The sequence below is a fragment of the Callorhinchus milii genome, unplaced genomic scaffold, assembly GCF_018977255.1.
Source record: "Callorhinchus milii isolate IMCB2004 unplaced genomic scaffold, IMCB_Cmil_1.0 Scaffold3, whole genome shotgun sequence".
Lineage (NCBI taxonomy): Eukaryota > Metazoa > Chordata > Chondrichthyes > Chimaeriformes > Callorhinchidae > Callorhinchus > Callorhinchus milii.
The window spans coordinates 41106101-41126065 of record NW_024704744.1 but is presented as its reverse complement, the minus strand read 5'-3'; the positions used below and the strand labels follow the sequence as shown (position 1 = coordinate 41126065).

At 41.3% G+C, this 19965-nt stretch overlaps 1 protein-coding gene across 3 annotated transcripts in view; it reads left to right on the top strand.

Moving 5' to 3' along the window:
* LOC103188424 (pleckstrin homology domain interacting protein) overlaps positions 1 to 19965 on the top strand; it is a 110244-nt gene that overhangs the window by 73796 nt on the left and 16483 nt on the right. For all 3 annotated transcript variants that reach the window (XM_042333009.1, XM_042333008.1, XM_042333007.1), the window contains exons 23-34: positions 364 to 598; positions 1276 to 1395; positions 3794 to 3901; positions 6298 to 6422; positions 8369 to 8451; positions 9698 to 9809; positions 11476 to 11537; positions 13961 to 14116; positions 14790 to 14910; positions 16154 to 16279; positions 18081 to 18156; positions 18681 to 18734. In XM_042333009.1, the coding sequence (XP_042188943.1) occupies positions 364 to 598; positions 1276 to 1395; positions 3794 to 3901; positions 6298 to 6422; positions 8369 to 8451; positions 9698 to 9809; positions 11476 to 11537; positions 13961 to 14116; positions 14790 to 14910; positions 16154 to 16279; positions 18081 to 18156; positions 18681 to 18734 (1378 nt within the window). The remainder of the gene's footprint in view (positions 1 to 363; positions 599 to 1275; positions 1396 to 3793; positions 3902 to 6297; positions 6423 to 8368; positions 8452 to 9697; positions 9810 to 11475; positions 11538 to 13960; positions 14117 to 14789; positions 14911 to 16153; positions 16280 to 18080; positions 18157 to 18680; positions 18735 to 19965) is intronic.

Genomic DNA, 19965 nt, shown 5'->3' with positions numbered 1-19965 from the left:
ATTTAAGTAATTTTGATTTTTTTTCTTGCCGCCAGTGACCAAAACATTTTTAAAAATTTATTTTAAAAAGTGATAATAATAATCCTTGCATTTGGTGTTGCACCTTTCATGTCAGGAAGACGTCCCAACATGCTTTTCAGGATTTATCGTAAAGTGGAGTGACTGCGTGTTTTGTGGGTAAACATGGCAGCCAATTTGTGCACAGCAATGTCCCACAAACAAAGCATGGGGTGAATGACCAATTTTATATGAAGATTGTTGGCCAGGACCCCAGGAGAAACTGCTAGAGGACGTAACGGAAGCTGGAGAAGTGGTTTGTTTTCTGGGGGATTGTGCAGACTAACTGTATTTCTGTGTTTTCAGTGAGTACTCCAGTGACTACTCTGATTGGACCGCTGATGCTGGTATCAACCTTCAACCACCAAAGAAATCCTCACGGAAGCAAGTGAAGAAAGTTGCAAGCAGTTCAGATGATGAAGGGGAGAAAGAGAAAGGGAAAGAAAAAGATAACAAGAAAGAACGCAAGAAACACAAAGAAGACAAAGATGGTTTGACAGCCCCAAAGAAGAAAAGGAAACTAAAAGAGAAAAGAATAAAGGTGATGGAGCTTATTCTGAGAAAGTGTGATTGGCACTCTCTATGAGACAAACCGGAAATGGACCAGTGAAGCTGGGCAAGGGTGGGGGTGATTGGCTCATGGAGCTTAGTGTGGGAGAGGACACACGAGCTGCAGAGTTCTGAATAATCTGCAGTTTGTGGAGGGAATAGTTGGGAAGTTTGGCAAGCAGGGAGTTCGCATAGTCAAGCCTGGAAGTAATGAAAGCATGCATGAGGATCTCGGGCTGAGGTAGTGGCACATAGAAGTGTAATTTTGTTGTTGTTGAAGTGGGCAATGTTGTGGAGGTGAGGAAGGCAGAATGGGTTAAGGCAAGAATGTTTAATAAGAGAGCCAACAACAACAAAAAGTCTTGACCTTTTTATGTAGAATGTGAATTAAGAAAATTGGAATGATTACTCTACTGGTCGTTTGCTTCATTCAAGCTCTAGGTGTAGCTGAGGGAGAGGAGCTCCTGCTCTCAGAACCAAGGAGAGGGGACTTAATCATGAATAACTTTAGAACTGAGTACATGAATTAACGGAGTCTTCCAGGTCAGGCTGGGTTAAAGGTTTTCAGATATTGAAAGAATTGTGCTGATTATGCAGCTCTTGGTCGATGGCCAGTCACGGCAATAATAAAAAAAAGATTAATTCATGGAAGGTTTTACCTTTGTACAGAGACCACCGGCTGGAGGGTTACAAGATCAGGGCGAGACCCTGGAGGAATGGCTGCCGCCAGTATGGATTACAGACGCAATGCCCAGACGCTGCCCCTTTGTACCACAGATGGGGGATGAGGTATCACAGTTTAACATGTTCACAGTTGATTTGTGCACAGCAATGTCCCACAAACAGGCATGACCAATTTTATATGAAGATTGTTGGCCAGAACCCCAGGAAAAACTGCCAGAGAACGTAGCAGAAGCAACATAAGTAACATGTTGCTTATCACAAGGTGTCTGGTTTCTCTTATTGACTTTACTGCTCTGGTGATAATTATCACACACCACTTCGCAATTTTGTTATTGCTTTGCATCATGAAAGTTATTTTCATATAAGCATATATTGTTTTGAATATGCCCTCAACTATTTATAAGATACCAAGACAAGATTCACGTTGCTTTTCGTGTTTTTTTTCAGCTGGGTCTGACACATGCAGAAACCCATCATTTTACTTAAGAGTATTCAAACCAAACAGAGTTCCACAGATATATGCCACCTAGACGTGCCAATTTCCCTGTGTCTGGAATGGAATGCACACTCTTTCCTTGGAGGGGCACACTTTTCTTATCTGATTCCAGAAATTATTTGGAGCAGATTGGCAAGAGATGAGGCTTGGGGACTGCTCTGCCACTCCCAAGTTCTGCTGATGAGCCAGACTGGCTGGTCTGTTAAGTACTGTGGGCCACTTGGCCCAGGACCCAGACTACCGAGACCAGCAGAAAAGATTGACTATTCAGACATTGTCACTTTGGAGCCAGTTCAAGATGATAATTTCCTCTAACATATAATCAGAGCAGAGCTTTACTCTGAATCTAACTATGATGCACATAATCTGGGAGTACCATAATAAATACTGACACTGGATGTATGAAATCGAAAAGTAAACTAATATTCTTCCTGTTGATGAGCGCAAGAAAAAAAAATCACTGAATAGGTATTGTCTTCAATGCTACTGCAGACCCAGTAATTTTCTGCACCACACAGTTTCTAAAACTTGTGCTTTGATTTAATTGGATACGACTGACAAAGTTAATTCATGTGTGTGAATGCATTCCTTTCAGCCATACGACAAGTATACAGTCCCTTCCTTTTCAATATCTATATGCGCTCTCTTGGTGACATCATCTGCAGACATGGAGTCAATTTCCACATGTACGTGGAGAGATGGAGTAGACACTCAACTGTTCCTCTCTGCCTCCACCCTCAACTCCAGGACCACTGCTGTGCTGACAGAATGTCTGTCAGACATCAAATCCTGTCTGAGAGCTAACGTTCTTCAGTTGAATGTCAACAAGACGAGGCTAACTGATTGGCTCCCGTCAGTGCCTCCTCACCTCAGGCACTGACAGCATCACCATCCGTGGATGCACACTCCACCTTACTAAGCCAGTCCGGAACCTTGGCGTCTTGTTTGACCCTTTCTATCCCATATCCGTGCCATGTACCGCTCTGCCTTCCCCCACCTCTGCAACATTGCCCGGCTCTGCCTCTGCCTCACACTGCAGGCCACCAAAACCCTCATACACGCATTCATACATTGAGGCTTGACTACACAAACTCCCTGCTTGTCGGCCTCCCCAACTCCTCCCTCCATAGGCTGCAGATCATCCAGAACTCTGCAGCCTGTGTCCTCTCCCACACCAGGCTCAGTGACCCTATCAACCCTCACCCAACTCCACTGGCTTCCCATCACACAGAGGATACAGTTCAAGATCCTGGTCCTCACCTTCAAAGCCCTCCATGGCCTTGCTCCCCCCTACTTCTGTAACCTTCTAACCCCCTACCAACCTGCTTGCTCCCTCCGCTCAGTGGGCTCTGTCCTGCTTCACATCCCCTGTCTCGCCTGCCCCACCATTGGCGAGCGGGCCTTCTGCCCGGCCTCTGGAACTCTATCCTACAGTCCTCAGCCGCGTCGCCTCCCTTGCCTCCTTCAAGACCCATCTCAAGACCCTCCTCTTCGACCATGCCTTCAGTCATCCTCCCCGATCCCGACCCCCAGCTCGTGTCTGAAACACTGATTGTCCAGCACCTTGGGACGTCATCCCAACGTGAAAGGTGCTATCCAAATATAATTTTGTTGTTGTTTTTGTTGTTTTCTTTATGAACACCAGGACTTTAGCTCACCTTCTAGGTTGCACTTTGACTTGCTGATGAGATACTGAGGGAGTACTGGATTGCTGAAAATGCTGTACTTCAGATGAAATATTAACCCGATATCCTGTTATCCTGTGGCTTACTGGAAGGTCAAAGATTCCATGGTACAGTGTTGAATGCAAAGTTCTCCACATCCTAACCAATATTCCCTCTTGTCCAAATTCACTGAATGAAAACAGATCAATTGGTTCAAAATAGCTGACCCTTTTCCCAATATAACAGCCAAAGCAACATATTGCGTGAACCACTTTGAGATGGGATTAAGGATTCTTAATTACAAATTTGCAAACGTACATTTTGTGTTCTGTTTGTGTCCTAGGTCTACTATTTCCGACAAGGTCATGAAGCGTACGTTGAAATGACAAAGAAGCTAAAGATTTATCCTATAAATGCTAAAAAGCAGCCGTGGCACAAAATGGATTTACGGGTAAAGTATCTTTGTAGAAATGGTGAGCTTGATTCCGTGTTGCATTCAGGATGTTTTTTCACTAAACAGTGAATCAGTGTTGAGGGCTTCCCTTCAGTATGTCTTGTTCTTCTTTCCAGCAAAGGTGTCAGTGGAATTCACATGAAATAAGATCTTGTTGACCGATACTTGTGAAATGTCAGATTGTATCCGGAGATCTGTCAACACTTACAGCTGACTAAGAGACATTTACATGCCAGTGAATCAGTGAATGAATTGCATGGAACATGAAATAGTCAAACTGATATTCTCAGATTAGGTGCAGTTCATTATAAAACTTATTTATTTTCCTCAGTTTTCTTTCTCTCTATAAATCACTTAGAGCAACAACAGCAACAATTTACAATTTAATTAGTGCCATCGAGAGGATGTCTCAAAAGTGCTTCACTGCATGACTGGATACACCAGGACTGGCACAACATCTTTATTTAATGAATAAACAAACTAAAAATAAAAGGTGATGAGTAGCGGGTGGTAATTCACGCCTTAATGAAATATCATAGAATGCATTGAATACTGAAATGATAGATTTTTAATTGAAGTCACAGGTGGCTTTGTGAGAGAGCTATAAAGCTCACCCTATCTACATTATACTTACCGTACGTAGGTAGACCTCTGAATCAAAACATTCTTCCTGTTAGATTCAGGGGAATGGGTGTAAAGTGGCATTTCTAATGTAGTAATAGTGGTGGTGGGAATTAATTTGTTTTTCCTTTCATTGGTTATAACCACCAATCAAAATATGCACAATATATAAGACTGACAATTTACTTGAATATTCTAATAACTTTTCATTACAGTTTTAAAATCTCATGGTTAAAGATCATAATAATCTGAAGCAAGAAAATGCATTTTTAGCAACCTCGCATAAAGGATGTGTTTGGCTTGTGTTCAAGAAGTGTTTTTGAGTATTGTCTGGGTCTGGTTATGATTCTTTTCCTTTACCTGATTTGTTTGTTCCAGATCATTATTGTAGAAGGTTTGGGATTTTTATGACTTGCATTCCTTGAAGCCTGATTGTGTTTCCCTGCTGGTAATGGGAACCAGTGCGAGTAACTCACTTTAGTGTCCAGGTCCTTTTTGTATGAACTTACCGTTGATATTTCATCAAGTGTGGCGGAAATGCTTTGAAAATAGTAAATGTAAAGATTTTTAAGAGCAAAAAAACCCAGCACAGTGTAAAAATCCACTTGCACTATGTGACACGAGATCTTGAATACAATAGTCAGTGACTAACTGATATACAAACTGCCATTTTGAAAAAAACAGGATTATATAGCATATCCTATTTATTTAAGTTAAAAATAAATGTGCCTGGAAAATAGGATTTATATGGGCATATTTTTACTCAGTTTTCTTTTCTCCTTAGATATGAGATGGACTTTTTCAGTTGTAGCAAAGCTATTGGACATTCTAAGAGCTCTCTACTTATATTAAAAAAAACCTGACACAAAAAACACTGCAACTGATTGGGACTGGATCAGAATTCCACAAACATCACAGTTAGACAATTAGGTGATCAAGCCATGTGATATATAAATAATAATAATCCTTGCATTTGATATAGCGCCTTATCACATCTTCGAAACATCTCAAAGCCCTTCACAAAATATACTGTAAAGTGAATTGACTGTATATTTTATGGGCGAAACGTGGCAACCAGTTCCGCACAGCAGTGTCCCACAAATAATCATGGATATGAACCATTGTTACACTTGCTTCAGATTTCGCTCATGTGATCTTGATATTACACCAGGGCTGGATACACCAGGAACATCTTATTTATCTGTTGAGAAATGTTAATTTCTTTAGTAGAAACATTTTTGTTGTTTGAACCATTGTGTTTTTAAACATAAATTTTATTGTTGGTCCTCGTATTTTGCTGAGACTCAGCTCTTTCCAGGCAATCCAATATTAGTCTTAAGGAAGGAGACTGTGATTGGAATTGCTTTAACAATAATGTAATCTTTGCTCTTTCCTTTCCTCCAATCTATAAAAACATGAAAATGTTTTCCGATAAATGAATTGCGTTTTAATATGTTCTGCTCCTCCTCTCAGGTATTTTGAACCTCTTTATTGTCATTAACTGATATCAGCTTTAGGAACCGTGCAACTAAGAAATAGACATCTTGCATTTATATTGATCCAAGAAAGAAATCGTATTTATTGTTTTTTTGTGTTGCAAATGGAGAAGTACTTTATGTTTAAACCCGGGTCTTTGTGAATTCCACTTTTGCACTAATCAGTACCACAATTAATTGTAGTTAGCAAACATGGTCGTTTTTTGTTGATTGGCTCCTGGATCCAGGTGTAGCAGTGAATGATGTGACATTATACCTATTTTGTATTTCCATCAGGAGCAAGAACTGGTGAAAGTAGTTGGGATCAAATATGAAGTGGGGCCTCCTACTCTGTGCTGTCTGAAACTGGCTTTCATCGACCCAGACACAGGCAAACTGACAGGCGGTGCATTTTCAATGAAGTAAGAACTGTTTGTTTTGTAGAAAGTAAATACATAATCGCTTGAAAGTCACACAGATGTATATCTACGTGCTTTAATCGAATTGCACCAGACTTGAGAGGAATGGATTCTCTTTCTGTACCGAACCTGATGTCAAATTTGATCATGTAATATGTTTCTAGTCTTTGGTGCTGGTATTGCAGCACAGGGGTCTGGTGCAAACTGGTGTGCACAGAGATAATTGTTGCTCCCCATAAGTATTTAATAGCTAATGAAGAGGGTTTCAGTCTTTTTCTTCAGCTAACAAAATAATGAAGGGCTCAAGGTAGTTCCCTTTTTCTACATGCTTACATGTAGCTAACATAACTCGCATAATAGACTTGTGATCTGTCACACTGGTGAGTTGTATAGCAGCACATTTGGGTTTTGAAACTATTATTCTCATCATTGTACTGACAGAGAACAGAATGTGTTACAGTGGAGTAAGAAAAGAGAGAATTTGAATTTTTGAAGGGCCTCATCACTTTGAAATGTCTCATAGGGTTTCACAAATAGTTCCTGTCAAGTGCAGTGACCGATTTTGTAGGCAAACAGTTCCAGCAAGGACCACAAGCAGTTGTGAGGTGAATGTACAATTAAGGTGGAAGATTGCTGACCAGAGACTGGGAACAAACTTCCTTCTTATCTAAACAAGCCTTGGTGTAATGTCTCGTTTGAAAAGACACTTATGGCAATGCTGAACTGGAGTGCCCAGATTATGGCATTTGACCCCAGAGCTTTCTGGCCCAGAGAGTAAGTTCTGCCGACTGAGCTAAACTGACACAAATTATGAGGTTGATATTCAAAATCCATTGATAATTTCCTCTGGTGGGGAAATCCAGAACAAGGGAGCATAATCTTCAAGTAAGAGCTAGACCATTTAGGAGTGAAATCAGGAGGCAGTTTTTCAAGCAAAGGGTAGTGGAAATTTGGAATTCTATCCCCAAAATGTTGTGGATGCTGGATCCATTCACATTTTCAAGCCTGAGGTGAATAGATATTTTTTAGGTCAGGATACCAAGAAATTATGGGGCAAGGGTGAGTAATTGAAGTTTAGGTCCAGATCAGCCATGATCGTATAGAACGGTTGAACAGGCTTGAGGGGCTGAATATCCTACTCCTGTTTCTATGATGAACTTAGTGTGCAACCCTGGCCCCTCCACATTGCTGTTGGTCTCATGGTTTGTCATTCGCTCATGATACAATGTTGAAAATATTGTAATGAGCCATAATTGTGTACAGTGCTCCTGACACATGATATTTATACTACTCCGGATTGATTGTTTGAAAACAATCAAGTGCATATGTATGTTGTTTCAACTCTCTTCTTTACAAGCTGCAGATCATCCAAAACTCTGCAGCTCATGTACTCTCACGTATTTGGCTCTGTGACCCCATCATTCCCACCCTCACCAGACTCCACTGGCTCCCCATCCCTCAGAGGATCAAATTCATGATCCTCAATCTCACTTTCAAAGCCATCTATGGCCTTGCCCCTCTACCTCTCTGACCTGCTGACTCCCTACGAACCTGCCCGCTCTCTCCATTCAGCGGGCTCCGGCCTGCTGCTCCATGTCTCCTGCCCGACCCGCCCTACCATCGGTGGCCGAGCTTTCAGCCTCTCTGCCCCCACACTCTGGAACTCCAATCCGTAGTCCCTTCACCTCGCTTCCTCCTTTGCCTCCTTTAAGGCCGGTTTCAAGACCCTCTTCGATCGTGCGTTCAGTCACCCTCCCACCTCTCTGCCTTCCCTCACCACTACTCCACCCCTCCCCCATGCTCGGGTCCTGACCCCTGACTGTCCAGCGCCTTGGGACGTCCTCCCGATGTGAAAGGTGTTCTATAAATGTAATTTTATTGTTGTTACATCATCCACAAGAAATTGAATTGAAATTTGGATAAAACGTTTTTGTTTGGATTGTTTATAGATACCATGATATGCCGGATGTCATTGATTTTCTCGTGCTGAGACAACAGTTTGATGAAGCAAAGACACGACAGTGGAGAATTGGTAAGTAGACACTGACCAAGCTTTGTCCTTAGTCTGTTGTGAGTGCTTGGTTTCAGGTTGATCATTCATCCAAGAACCAGTATTTCTGCCATCACCCGATCCTCACCAGGCTCTGTTGGTTGCTTGAATTGACTTTAAGGTCCTCACTTTGACTTTCAAGTTCCTTAACGCCTTTACACCAACCCTACATCTACAATCTCCTCCAGCCCAATTCTCCCTTCAACTCTCTGCTTTGCAGACTGGCCTGTTGCATGTTTCTCATCCCATCTGTCCCACTGTTAGTGACTGAGCCTGTGGAGTCCTGTAGCTCGGTGGTTAGAGCACTCGCTTTGCAAGCGAGTGACCTGAGTTCAATTCCAGGCAGGGCGAAACCTTGGGCAAGTTTCCTTACTCCACACCCCTAATAATAATCCCTCCAAAAACCAAAAACAATAGTAAATTGGTCATTTTCAATCTACGACTGTTTGTGGGACATTGCTGTGCACAATTGGCTGCCGCGTTCGCCCACAAATATACAGTCAATTCACTTTACAGTGTGTTCTGTGAAGCGCTTTGGGACGTCCTCCCGACATGAAAAGCGCTATATCAAATGCAAGGATTATTATTGTTATTATGTCCCTCTTTTAGGCTCCCCCCAACACCACCAAAACCGCTCCCCCTCGCATCTTCTCTTCCCATATTGAAAACCATTCTAATAACCTACCTACTAGTCCATCCCCTCCCTCTTACCCCCTTTCTCCCTGTTTGCTTGGATTTCCACACTATCCCTTTAAAGCACTTGAAGGCATTATCCTACATGAATGTCCAAGTTGTTGTTCCTTGAAATTAGTTATATGCTGTAGTGGAATTTTTGAAGACCCAGGCTGAAAACTAATCTTTCAAAATTATCATTCAAATTTTATTGGGGTGTGAAAATAGGATGAGCTGAGTTCATTGAAAGATTTCTCTTCATGAAAGATCCATTGCTTTGTACACATGGGATATTACTTGAATATAATGCAAATAATGTTGCATTGTAGATACATAGTGATCAGTTTGCAGAGAATTTTTATTTCAGCTGAATATTACTGTAGTTTTTTGTTCATTCTTGCTGTTGTATGGATAAATTTCTGGCCACACCTCTTTAATTATGAGATGCTTAATACAATGCATTTTAAAATATATATATATTTAAATAGTTTCCCTTATGCCCCCAAAAATCTCAAATATTACCGTAGTTTTTCTTTTTATTCTTGTTGCTGTATAGGTGATCGATTCCGGTCAGTGATTGATGATGCCTGGTGGTTTGGGACAATTGAAAGCCAGGAGCCTTTACAGCAGGACTATCCTGATAGCATGTTTCAGTGCTACAATGTCAGGTAAGATCACCATTGAATTTAAAATTTTTCATGAAGGGTTTACAACAACAACAACAAGATTCCATTTATTGAGCGCCTTTCACGTCGGGAGGACGTCGTAAGGCGCTGTACAGTTGGGTCAGGACCCGAGCAAGAGGGAAATGGTCAGGGTGAGGGGAGGGAAGGGAGGGAGCGAAGGGTCAAAGAGAAAGGTCTTGAGACCGGCCTTGAAGGAGGAAAGGGAGGAGGCGGCGAAGGCACTGGGGGGTAGAGTTCCAGAGCCTAGGGGCTGAGAGGCTGAAGGCCCGGCCACCGATGGTAGGGCGGTTGGGGCAGGGGATGTGGAGCAGACCGGAGCCAGAGGAAAGGAGGGTACGGGCAGGTAGGTAGGGGGATAGTAGGTCGGAGAGGTAGGAGGGAGCAAGGCCGTGAATGGCCTTGTAGGTGAGGGTGAGGATCTTGAATTCGATTCTCTGGGAAGAAGATTAACTTTTTAAAAAAAATGCACCAATAAGCGCAGTCGATTTAACAAGTACAGCAAATATGCACTTGGACAATATCTCCGCCATGTCTCCTTTCAACTGGTTGGATTGTGTGATTTAGCCGGCAACCCACTTTGTGATCGTCACTTCATGCTGGCTAATTATAATCTGTAATACCAGCATACTGGGAGAAGGTCCTTTCTCTTTTCAGGTCATGCCATCGGCACCTGCAACAATGCAACGTCTCCAGCAGTGTATTGGAGTGTCAGATTAGATTGAAAATAAATTCCAAGTCCTGATTAGGGGCCTACAGGCATGTAATTCAGAAATGAGAGTGCTACCAACTGAGCTAGACTAACACAACTTACACCAGAGCCTCGCCAGAAAAACAGCCTAAACCCATTGGCTCAGAGCATTGTGTGGGTTGGGACCTGAACCTGGAGTCTCCAGTTTGTGTGATTGCATTTCTCACTGCATCAATCAATCAAACTCTCAATGCATGCCTTTGATTTCAGAATATGCAGAGTAAAGGTTAGTTTCATTACTGGTGTGGGGCTTGGAGCTCCCATATCTGAAACTGGTTGTCAACATACTTCACTCATTTTTCAAAAAAAAACTTGATTCTTTAATGGGAAGTCGGTAGGGGTAGATATTCAGGAAGGATGAGATCAAGTGGAATGAGGGGCCTTCTAATGGATAGTCTTTAAGGTTTGTACCTGAGCTAGAGGTGCGCAGCGGGAATAATATGACCGAAAGCATGATCAAAGAGATATGTCTTTAGGCGGACCTTGAAGGAGGCGAGTGAAGAGGCGAATTAAGTGGCCTCCAGGAGTTCCAGAGATTGGGGGCAGAAATGCTGAAAACTAATTGTGGGTGATTCTAAAATACAATGCAGTGTGTGGAGCTCCACTGCGAAGTGTGATGGTTTTTTATTTGTGGACTAACAGGGCAGCCAGTGGTGCAGACAGCAGTGTCCCACAAACAACCATCAAATGAATGATCCAATTTAGTTTTTGCAGGATTGATAATCAGAACACTGGAAATAAACTCTCTTCTCTTTTTGAATAGTGCTTTGGGATCTTTAATATCCATATTAACAGGTGGAAATTATACTTCAACTAACATTCATGGTTGATTGAGTATTTCAAAATCATCATTAAATTATTCTAAATGAGACTTATGTGTTTCTACCTTGTTGCTTCCAGATGGGACAATGGAGATACTGAGAAAATGAGTCCTTGGGACATGGAGGTGATACCCAATAATGGTATGTACTTGACATATCTTAACATGTACAAAAGACTTTATATAAGACTTACTCACAACTTCTAATCCAGTCTATATATTAATTTGGTGTTTCCATGTAATAGAAGTAACACATATAGAGAATATTTCTGCAGGGTTTAAAGTCATAAAATGTATTCTCTCCCTGCTTCTTCATTAAGTCCATTTTCAGTGACCATTTGCAAGGACATCTTTAGCCCAAGCACATAGTATGACATTTGCAGCAACAATTGTGCCTGAAAAATTAAGTAGTGTAATGTTTTGCACAGTAGAGATATTTACAAAATTACACATTTATTTCAATTTTATTACTTTTGTATTCAGATATTTACGGTGAAATTTGAATTTCTTTACTATCGGGTTTTGCAGCACTGTGGTATTGTGACTTAATTAATCTTAATACAAACATGTGTTATAATACATAAACAATTAAGAAAGCAGTTGCAGTACTGTGCTGTGTATTATACAGCTCCAGTCAGGCTGCCTGTGAGGTAGTGGTTTTGCTTCAGCTGTGCGTCACCTCGGCCATAGAGCAGCTGTGGTAAAGTCATTGGCCTTGTGCTCATCCTTCTGAGGAAGCCGCACTTAATAAAATAGCAAAATATAATTTTAAGGTGTGAGAAATAGAAAACAAATGCATGTAAATTAATTAGCTATGAATTAGCATATTGTGTTAAAAGATGTATTTTGCTCCCACATTGTTAAAACGCCTGCTATTTATGATGGGAGCAGCAGACCGTGGCTCATTTATGGCAGTGACAAACCTGAGGAAAGAAAGAAAGGGCCATAAATCTAAAAAGGAAAATGAACAGAAGTAATCATTTCACTGTGCTGTATTTGAGCTGTAGCTCTTATTTGTGGAGAGCAATCTCCATTGGGTTTTGGTGATGTTCTCTAACATGCTGATGCATCATGTGAATTGCTAGCACAAATGCTTCATTGCACTTTGCAATCTGTTCGATGGAGGAGATTGTACGTTAGCAGTGCAAAGGACTGGTTCCATTGACAGTGGAACAAGAACATATGTTTTCACAATAATTTGTTATTTTTTGAGGGTTTGAACAAGACTTGAATCTGTTAAGACCGTTGCGAATTCAATTTAACACAGCTCTCTATTATTATAACACTACCATAGGAAAACAAGCTTTTTTTCTGGTAATACCAAGGTGGGTGATTTATTAAATGTTCCAAAATGTTTTTAAAAAAAAGTGACCAAAATAAATTAGGATTTACGATCTGTCGGTCTTGTAACAGGCAGTGGGAGAACTGAGATTTCCTATTTGAATAGAGTTGTGTGCCATCTTAATAAAAATAATCCATTCGATATAGCAGTTTATCACGTTGTTGATGTCTGAAAACACTTTGTAGAATTTACTGTCAAATGTAGTGACTGTATTTGGCTGGTAAATGCAGCAGCCAAATTGTGTACAGCAATGTCCCACCAATGGCCACAAAGTAAATGAAAAATTTTATTTGGGGCATTGTTGACCAGGACACACAACGAAAGTTCCGGGGATCTTTACCATGAATAGGCAGGTGGGATCTCGGTTTATTGTTGCATTCGAACGGTAGCACCTCCAATCATGCGGCGCTCCCCCAACATTGCGTTGGAATGCCAGGCTCATGTGTGAACTCAAAGCACCTGATGTGGGGCTTGAATCCACAGCCTTCTGACTCGGAGGCAAAAGTGCTACCACTGAACCAGACCGAATCTCTACCAACTGGGATTATCTTGGGTCACTTTGGGATATATCTCAATTCCTTTAAAGTTAATGGAATAGTTTTGAGGAGTTCTCAAGCATTTTGATATTTACTATCATTTCTACTGCACACTTGGTTTGCAGCACATTTCCGTTGTTTTGGAGTAAAATATGACATCAATTTGCTAAAGGTCTGGAACTCTATTCCTTCCCACTTAATGTAACACACACATAGTTAAATAATGCGTTTACATGTAAGTAAATGCTGCATGCCTGTCGATTGTATGCTGTTCAAATAACTACAAAATGCTAAAAATATTGCAATTGAGCATAACTTCAAGTGGATTGAACCACTGTCCTAAAAATGACTGTTAAATGCATTATTTAACGATATTATTAATGATTTTGTAATGTACCATTGGATGATTGCCTTGCACTTGTAGGTGTGAATATTGAGGAGCAGAGCCCCATCTGTTACAATAATCGATTTAATTCTATAAACAATTTCTCTGGGTTATTGACAGTCGTGACTATGTTGAGATCGGATGATAGTTTTATTGACTATTCTTTTGTAGGGTTGTCTGTGTGAAGCCAGTGGATCTTTCAGAATTCAAACTAGCTGTGCACATATATCTCACTGTAGATCTGGAATATCTTGGTTAATTCTGAGTCTTTCCTTGGGTTAACTGCGATGATTGTATTTCAGCTGTTTTTCCAACCGAGCCTGGATCAAGTGTTCCCCTGACTGCTGCTGAGCATAAAGTGCAGCTGTACAAACCTCCAGAAGGAGAGTGGAGCTGCAGGAAGAGGGAGGAGGAATGTGAACGAATCCTCAGTGGAGTCAGTACACTTCTGACTCTTGGTAATAAAAATCCCCAAATGATTTTAAATTCAATACATTATAATTTTACATTTTTATAGCCCTTTTAACATCATGAGGACGTCTCAATAAGATGGACAGTGCAAGGTTGCACCCAACCTGGGGGAGGCGAGTCAGGGGGGAAAGATGGCCGAAAGCGTGGTTGATACGCTTTCTTGCCTTTCTACCAAAAGGGGGATTGATGGGTGGGGAGGGGTTGTCCCTTCACTGAAGTAAGTGCCAGGTCTTCAGTTACTCCTGTATCTGACTGAAAGAATTGATGTAAACTCACCAGGTTTGGTATATAGACGTAACTGTGTTTTGAACACAGCATTGTTAAGTGAATTGCAATATTTCTCTTATCGTCTCATTAAAACCTTGTTGTAACTGTATTCTGTTTAGTTTCAATTGTTTTTAATGTTCTAAAGAATATCTTGCGTTGTTACAATGAGTGATCAGTGATCTGATTTAATATATGTGCTGTTAGGGTTTTGCTGCAGTTACTTTGTGCAGTACAACAACAACAAAATTACATTTGTAGAGCTCCTTTCATGTCGAGAGGACGTCCTAAAGCGTTGAACAGTCAGGTGTTGGGGCCCAAGCATGGGGGAGGGGTGGTGTAGGGGTGAGGGATGAACATTACAAATGTTTTTAAACCTTTCTGATCTCCTTTCAGACATTGCTGCCCCCTTTGTGGCACCGGTGGACCTTCAAGCTTATCCTTTGTATTGTACAGTAGTGGCCTATCCCACTGACCTCAGCACAATTAAAGAGAGGCTAGAAAATAGATTTTACAGGTGAGTTTGCACTTTGTCTTAATTAGGGCCAAGAATGTGGTGAAAGTGGCCAGTATCGTCAGTAGAGGGGCAGTGGACTCTTTAGTCACAATGTCTCCCATTAGAAATTCCAGTCTCATGTTACTACAGGCATCCACTTCCCACGATTGGGCAAAATGCAGGCGTTTTAAGAGTTGTCAGTGGAAGAGCTGGGCAGAACAGAAAGATGGTCATTTCAGTAGCAGGGGAAAAAACATATCCTCTTGGACGGGAGAAGGAGGTAGAAATTGAGGATATGTTAACGTTATCTGACTCGGCAGTACGTCTCCTTTCAGTAATCGCTAGTATTAAAGCATTGGAACTGAACTGGAACATTTTTCAAGTGAGTGTATTGTGGATCTATTAGACACTGATTCTTGAAATAGTGATCTTTCCCAATATAAAGATAATAATGGACAGACTGCTAGCTTTAGTGTTCAGCGTATGGTGGATCACTCGTATTGTAATAACATTTGCTTACTATTGGATTTAGCTTATGAATTAGTGAGAGTGTCGGTCCGCTGAATGTTTTCAGCAAGTTGTGAATGAAAGATGTCAAACTATAGCACTGGTGGAATGTTATCAGTGGCAATCCATTTATATTTAGTGTTGGAATTCCTAATTGAAAGGATAATGTCTAATGAAAATGTAATCACTGACTTAATTATTTATAAATGTTGTGTTCCTTAAGTTAGTGGTGTTCCAGCTTTTCTTGTAAAGCTGGCCTTCCAGTTTTTCTCTTATTATTAAAAATGTCTCATCAATGTGAGGCATGCCCATTGCTGGGGAATAGAACGCTCAGTAATTTCAGACATCTGTTCTGCCCGAACCTCAGAAAAGCAATCTTCTCTACTGTACAACATTTTGCACTTCCATAATAGCCATCTTGGGGTTGTTTCTGTTGAGTGACATTGATGATCAAAGCCAAATTAAGGACAGATGGTCTGAAATTCCAGTCAGCATTGAGCGCAGTGACATTCTTATTGACGATGTCAGCCTATAATGGGATTTCTCCATTACAATAGCACAACGCCAAAGGTGCTACATGTAGTAGTAAACGGAATGTTAATTCTTGAATGAGGTTAAAATCTGATACCGTCACTTGTCATTCTCAACACTGGTGCCTATCTGGTGTGTAGGGTGTGGCATAATTGCATAATAAGTTCAAATTTGCATCTTAAACTAAGAAACCATGTTACTGGAAAGTGACGCTGCTATTTTTCAGGCGCTTGTCATCCCTGATGTGGGAAGTTCGATACATTGAACACAATGCAAGGACCTTCAATGAACCTGGTAGCCCCATTGTTAAATCTGCCAAATTTGTCAATAATGTTCTCCTTCAGTTCATAAAGTAAGTCCAGAATTCTAATTGAAATGTTTACATGTTTTATTTTACATTGTTGAATTGTATTTCCTTAAACTGTAGTCCTTCGGCTTCTTTGTGGAAAATGATAGCTCAGTTGGTTTAGCACTTGAGTTGCATTTGGGATCAGCCTTGAGATAGGAATCGGTAGGAATGTAAGAACAATTCAACTGGCTCTGAAGAGGCATGTTCACAGTGATTCATGGCATTGTTGGTGGTTAACCTGCCTGTCTGACTAATTAGAGATACTTGGGAGTATTATAAACCCTCAAAAGGGTGATGGGCTGATCCCAAGTCAAGATGCTAAACCAGCTGAACTACATGGAATGTTCCCATTTATTAGATTCAGAGATCAGGTTACTGCAAAATTGTGCGTGTGTATTATGCCAAACAAATCTGCCTATACGCAAATATTGGCATACTGTGTGAGGTGTACAATCCAAGACTTGTCAGTTGAGGTGCTGCCTGTTCTCCTCATCTAGCTGCACTGCCACTCTTGTCAGCTTCATGATGATCTGTAGAGGCCCTGACTGCCACCATGGCCTGGCATGGGACCTCCCCGAAGGCCACTCGCCCCCCAAGGAGGACGAGACTGAGGGGCATCTAGCTGGCCAGACAGTCAGGAAAAGATGTAGGAAGATAACTTGATTTACAGATCTTGAGCATTGAACCAAAATGAAACATGACTGTTGATTGGTCTGTTTTATGCATGATCATTTAGAATGTATGCATTTTTAGTATAGTGTAGGCATTTTTAAAAACCCTATCGTAATCTCTGATATTGGGTCGTTAAAACTACAGAGCACCAACTCTACAAGCTAAAATCTGGATGGGTAGTGTGGTCTCAGCTGGACAAATACTGCCAAATGTTCCAGTGCTCCACTCTGATGAGCAAGCAGTGCAGTTGTTTTATCATTCTGGTCTAGATGATCTTGATATTTTTATTCTGTAAGGAGCACTGTAGAAACTAAAACGTTTAACTTTCCATAAACTTGATCAGAAAGGCCAGACGTTAGACCGCACGAGGAAGAGATCTGAAATCAAAATAGCAGATGCTTCAAAAGTGCAGCAGATCAAACAGCATCTGGAAAAAAAAGTAATATTTTGGAAGTGAACTTGAAAGATTGAAGTGTCTCTTTCTGTTTCAGTCCACTGATTAACTTGCTGTGAATGTGTCTGTTTGTATGACTGAATTGTTTTGAATCATCGAGGTGAAACATCCTTTATGTGAAACAACTGGATCACTGATCTTTTTTTCTGACCTTTAAAATGGAAATTGCTAACAATGGCACTGGAGCTCGACAGTGTTTATGCAGCAACAAACCATGTCATTGGCAGCTGTCAGTAATCGTATCAACAATAAACAGCCTTCATATGTATCCAGAGAGTTGATTATTTGTATTTGTTGTGGTAGAGGCCTCATGGCCTGTCTTCCCCATTCTCTCCCAGCTCCAATGGCTCCCATCTCTCAGAAGATTGAGTTCAAGTTTCTTGTCCTCACTTTTAAAACTCTCCACATTCTTGCCTCACCCTACCCCTTTGACCTTCTTAAACCATGCCAGCCTGCCTGATCCCTCTGCTCAGCAGGCACTGGCCTGCTTCACACCCCCTTGGCAGTCAGGATTTCAGGCTCTCTGCTCCCACTCTCTGGAACTCCATCCCAAAGTCCCTACCGCACCCTTCCTTAATCCAATCCCCAGCTTGCATGCAAACCCTCGATTATCAAGCACCTTGAGACTTCCTGCCAATGTGAAAGGTGCTATATAAATGCAATTTGTTGTCGTTGTAGAGACCACAGCTGTGCTGATATCATTCCATTCTACAATAACCTGAAAAAGAAGATGATGTCGGATGAGGAAGATGAGGTAAAAATAAATTTAGGGGAAAAGAATAACATTTTTTTAAGGGGTTGGGAAGAAAAATTGACTCTTTTTAAATATAAAACAAATTTTGTGATCAGTATTGTATTTTCACAGCAACTCTTAGATGAAGAAGAAATGGGTGTTTTGCGAGCAATTGTACAAGATCTTTGTGAAGTGTAAAGGTTTCTAATGGCCCTACAATTCAATTTAAGCTCATTATTTGAGACAGCTAGATCTGAAAGTCCAGCTATTAAACCCTTTAGTTTCCTGTTGTAATGAGGCTGAAGGCCCAATCATTTATTCACTAATAAGTATGTGGCAATAATTGCTCATTATGTGGCGATAGTGAGTGTTTTAATTCAGGTTTTTCATTCACCAGCTCTAGCACCATCGTGAAACCATAAATAAACCTGTGAGATGAACATTTTAAAGTAATCTTCCACATTACCATAATCATGTTTGACATTTCTATGTGCAACGTTTGTGTTGTGATCTTCTGAGGTATTCAGAACTTTTCTCATTTTAAGGATGATGAGGCCGATGACGCTGATGTTCCAGGGACCTCCACCAGGAATAAGAAGGTAACTTGTGTCTGATCTTGTGCAACACAATGTGTATATGTTACAGTAAAGTTGTGAAACCAGGGATTTTGCAAAATCCCCGAAATTTTCAGTAAAATTGTGAAACCAGAGATATTCCAAATGGCCATGGGGGAGGGTGTGATCACATGATTAAAGAGCTACAACTCAAATATGCCAACGTCACGACCAAAGTGCTGGAGCTGTTCAAGTCGTTCTGTGAGGAATGCCAGAAGAAGAATAGGAAGAAGCCTATGACAAAGGGGGTTGAGGTGTGTGCGTGTCCATGTGTATGTGTCCAGCACCGGCCTCCTGCTCATCCCTCGCACCCTCTGCTCCACCATTGGAGGTTGCGCTTTCAGCCGCTATGCCCCAAAACTCTGGAACACTCTTCCTCAATCCCTCCACCTTTCCCCCTTTCTCGCCTCTTTCAAGTCCCGCCTGAAAACTTTCCTCTTCGACAGTGCTTATGGCCACCTCCCTGCCACTGTTAAACGCTCTGAGATGCTACCCTGCATGGAGGGTGCTATATAAGTGCAGGTTGTTGTCCCATTCTCACTAAAGAATTTACGTCCAGGGGTCAAGTTGATCTCATTGATATGCAGTCTATGTCACATTCAAACTTCCAGTGGATTATGGTGTACCAGGATCATCTCACCAAGTTCAGTGTAATGAGGCCACTGACATCCAAGCATGCTGCAAAAGTAGCCTTTCAGCTACTTACTCTTCCTCTCCTTGGTGCACTTGCCATTTCTCCAAAGTGACAATGGTTCTCAATTTATAGCTGAAATCATCACTGAGCTAAAGAAATCCAAATCATCGCTGAGCTAGTTCACGGCAAATTTCGCACCCACAAAGTCATAGTTCTATTGAACGAGCCAATGGTGACATCAAGGATATAATAATAATAATAATCCTTGCATTTGATATAGCGCTTTTCACGTCGGGAGGACTTCCCAAAGCGCTTCACAGAACATACTGTAAAGTGAATTGACTGTATATTTGTGGGCGAAGGCGGCAGCCAATTGTGCACAGCAATGTCCCACAAACAGTCGTGGATTGAAAATGGCCAATTTATTGTTTTTTTGGAGGGATTATTATTAGGCGTGTGGAGTAAGGAAATTTGCCCAAGGTTTCGCCCTGCCTGGAATTGAACTCAGGTCTCTCACTTGCAAAGCGAGTGCTCTGACCACTGAGCTACAGGACTCCACAAATGTTGGTAGCCTGGCTATCA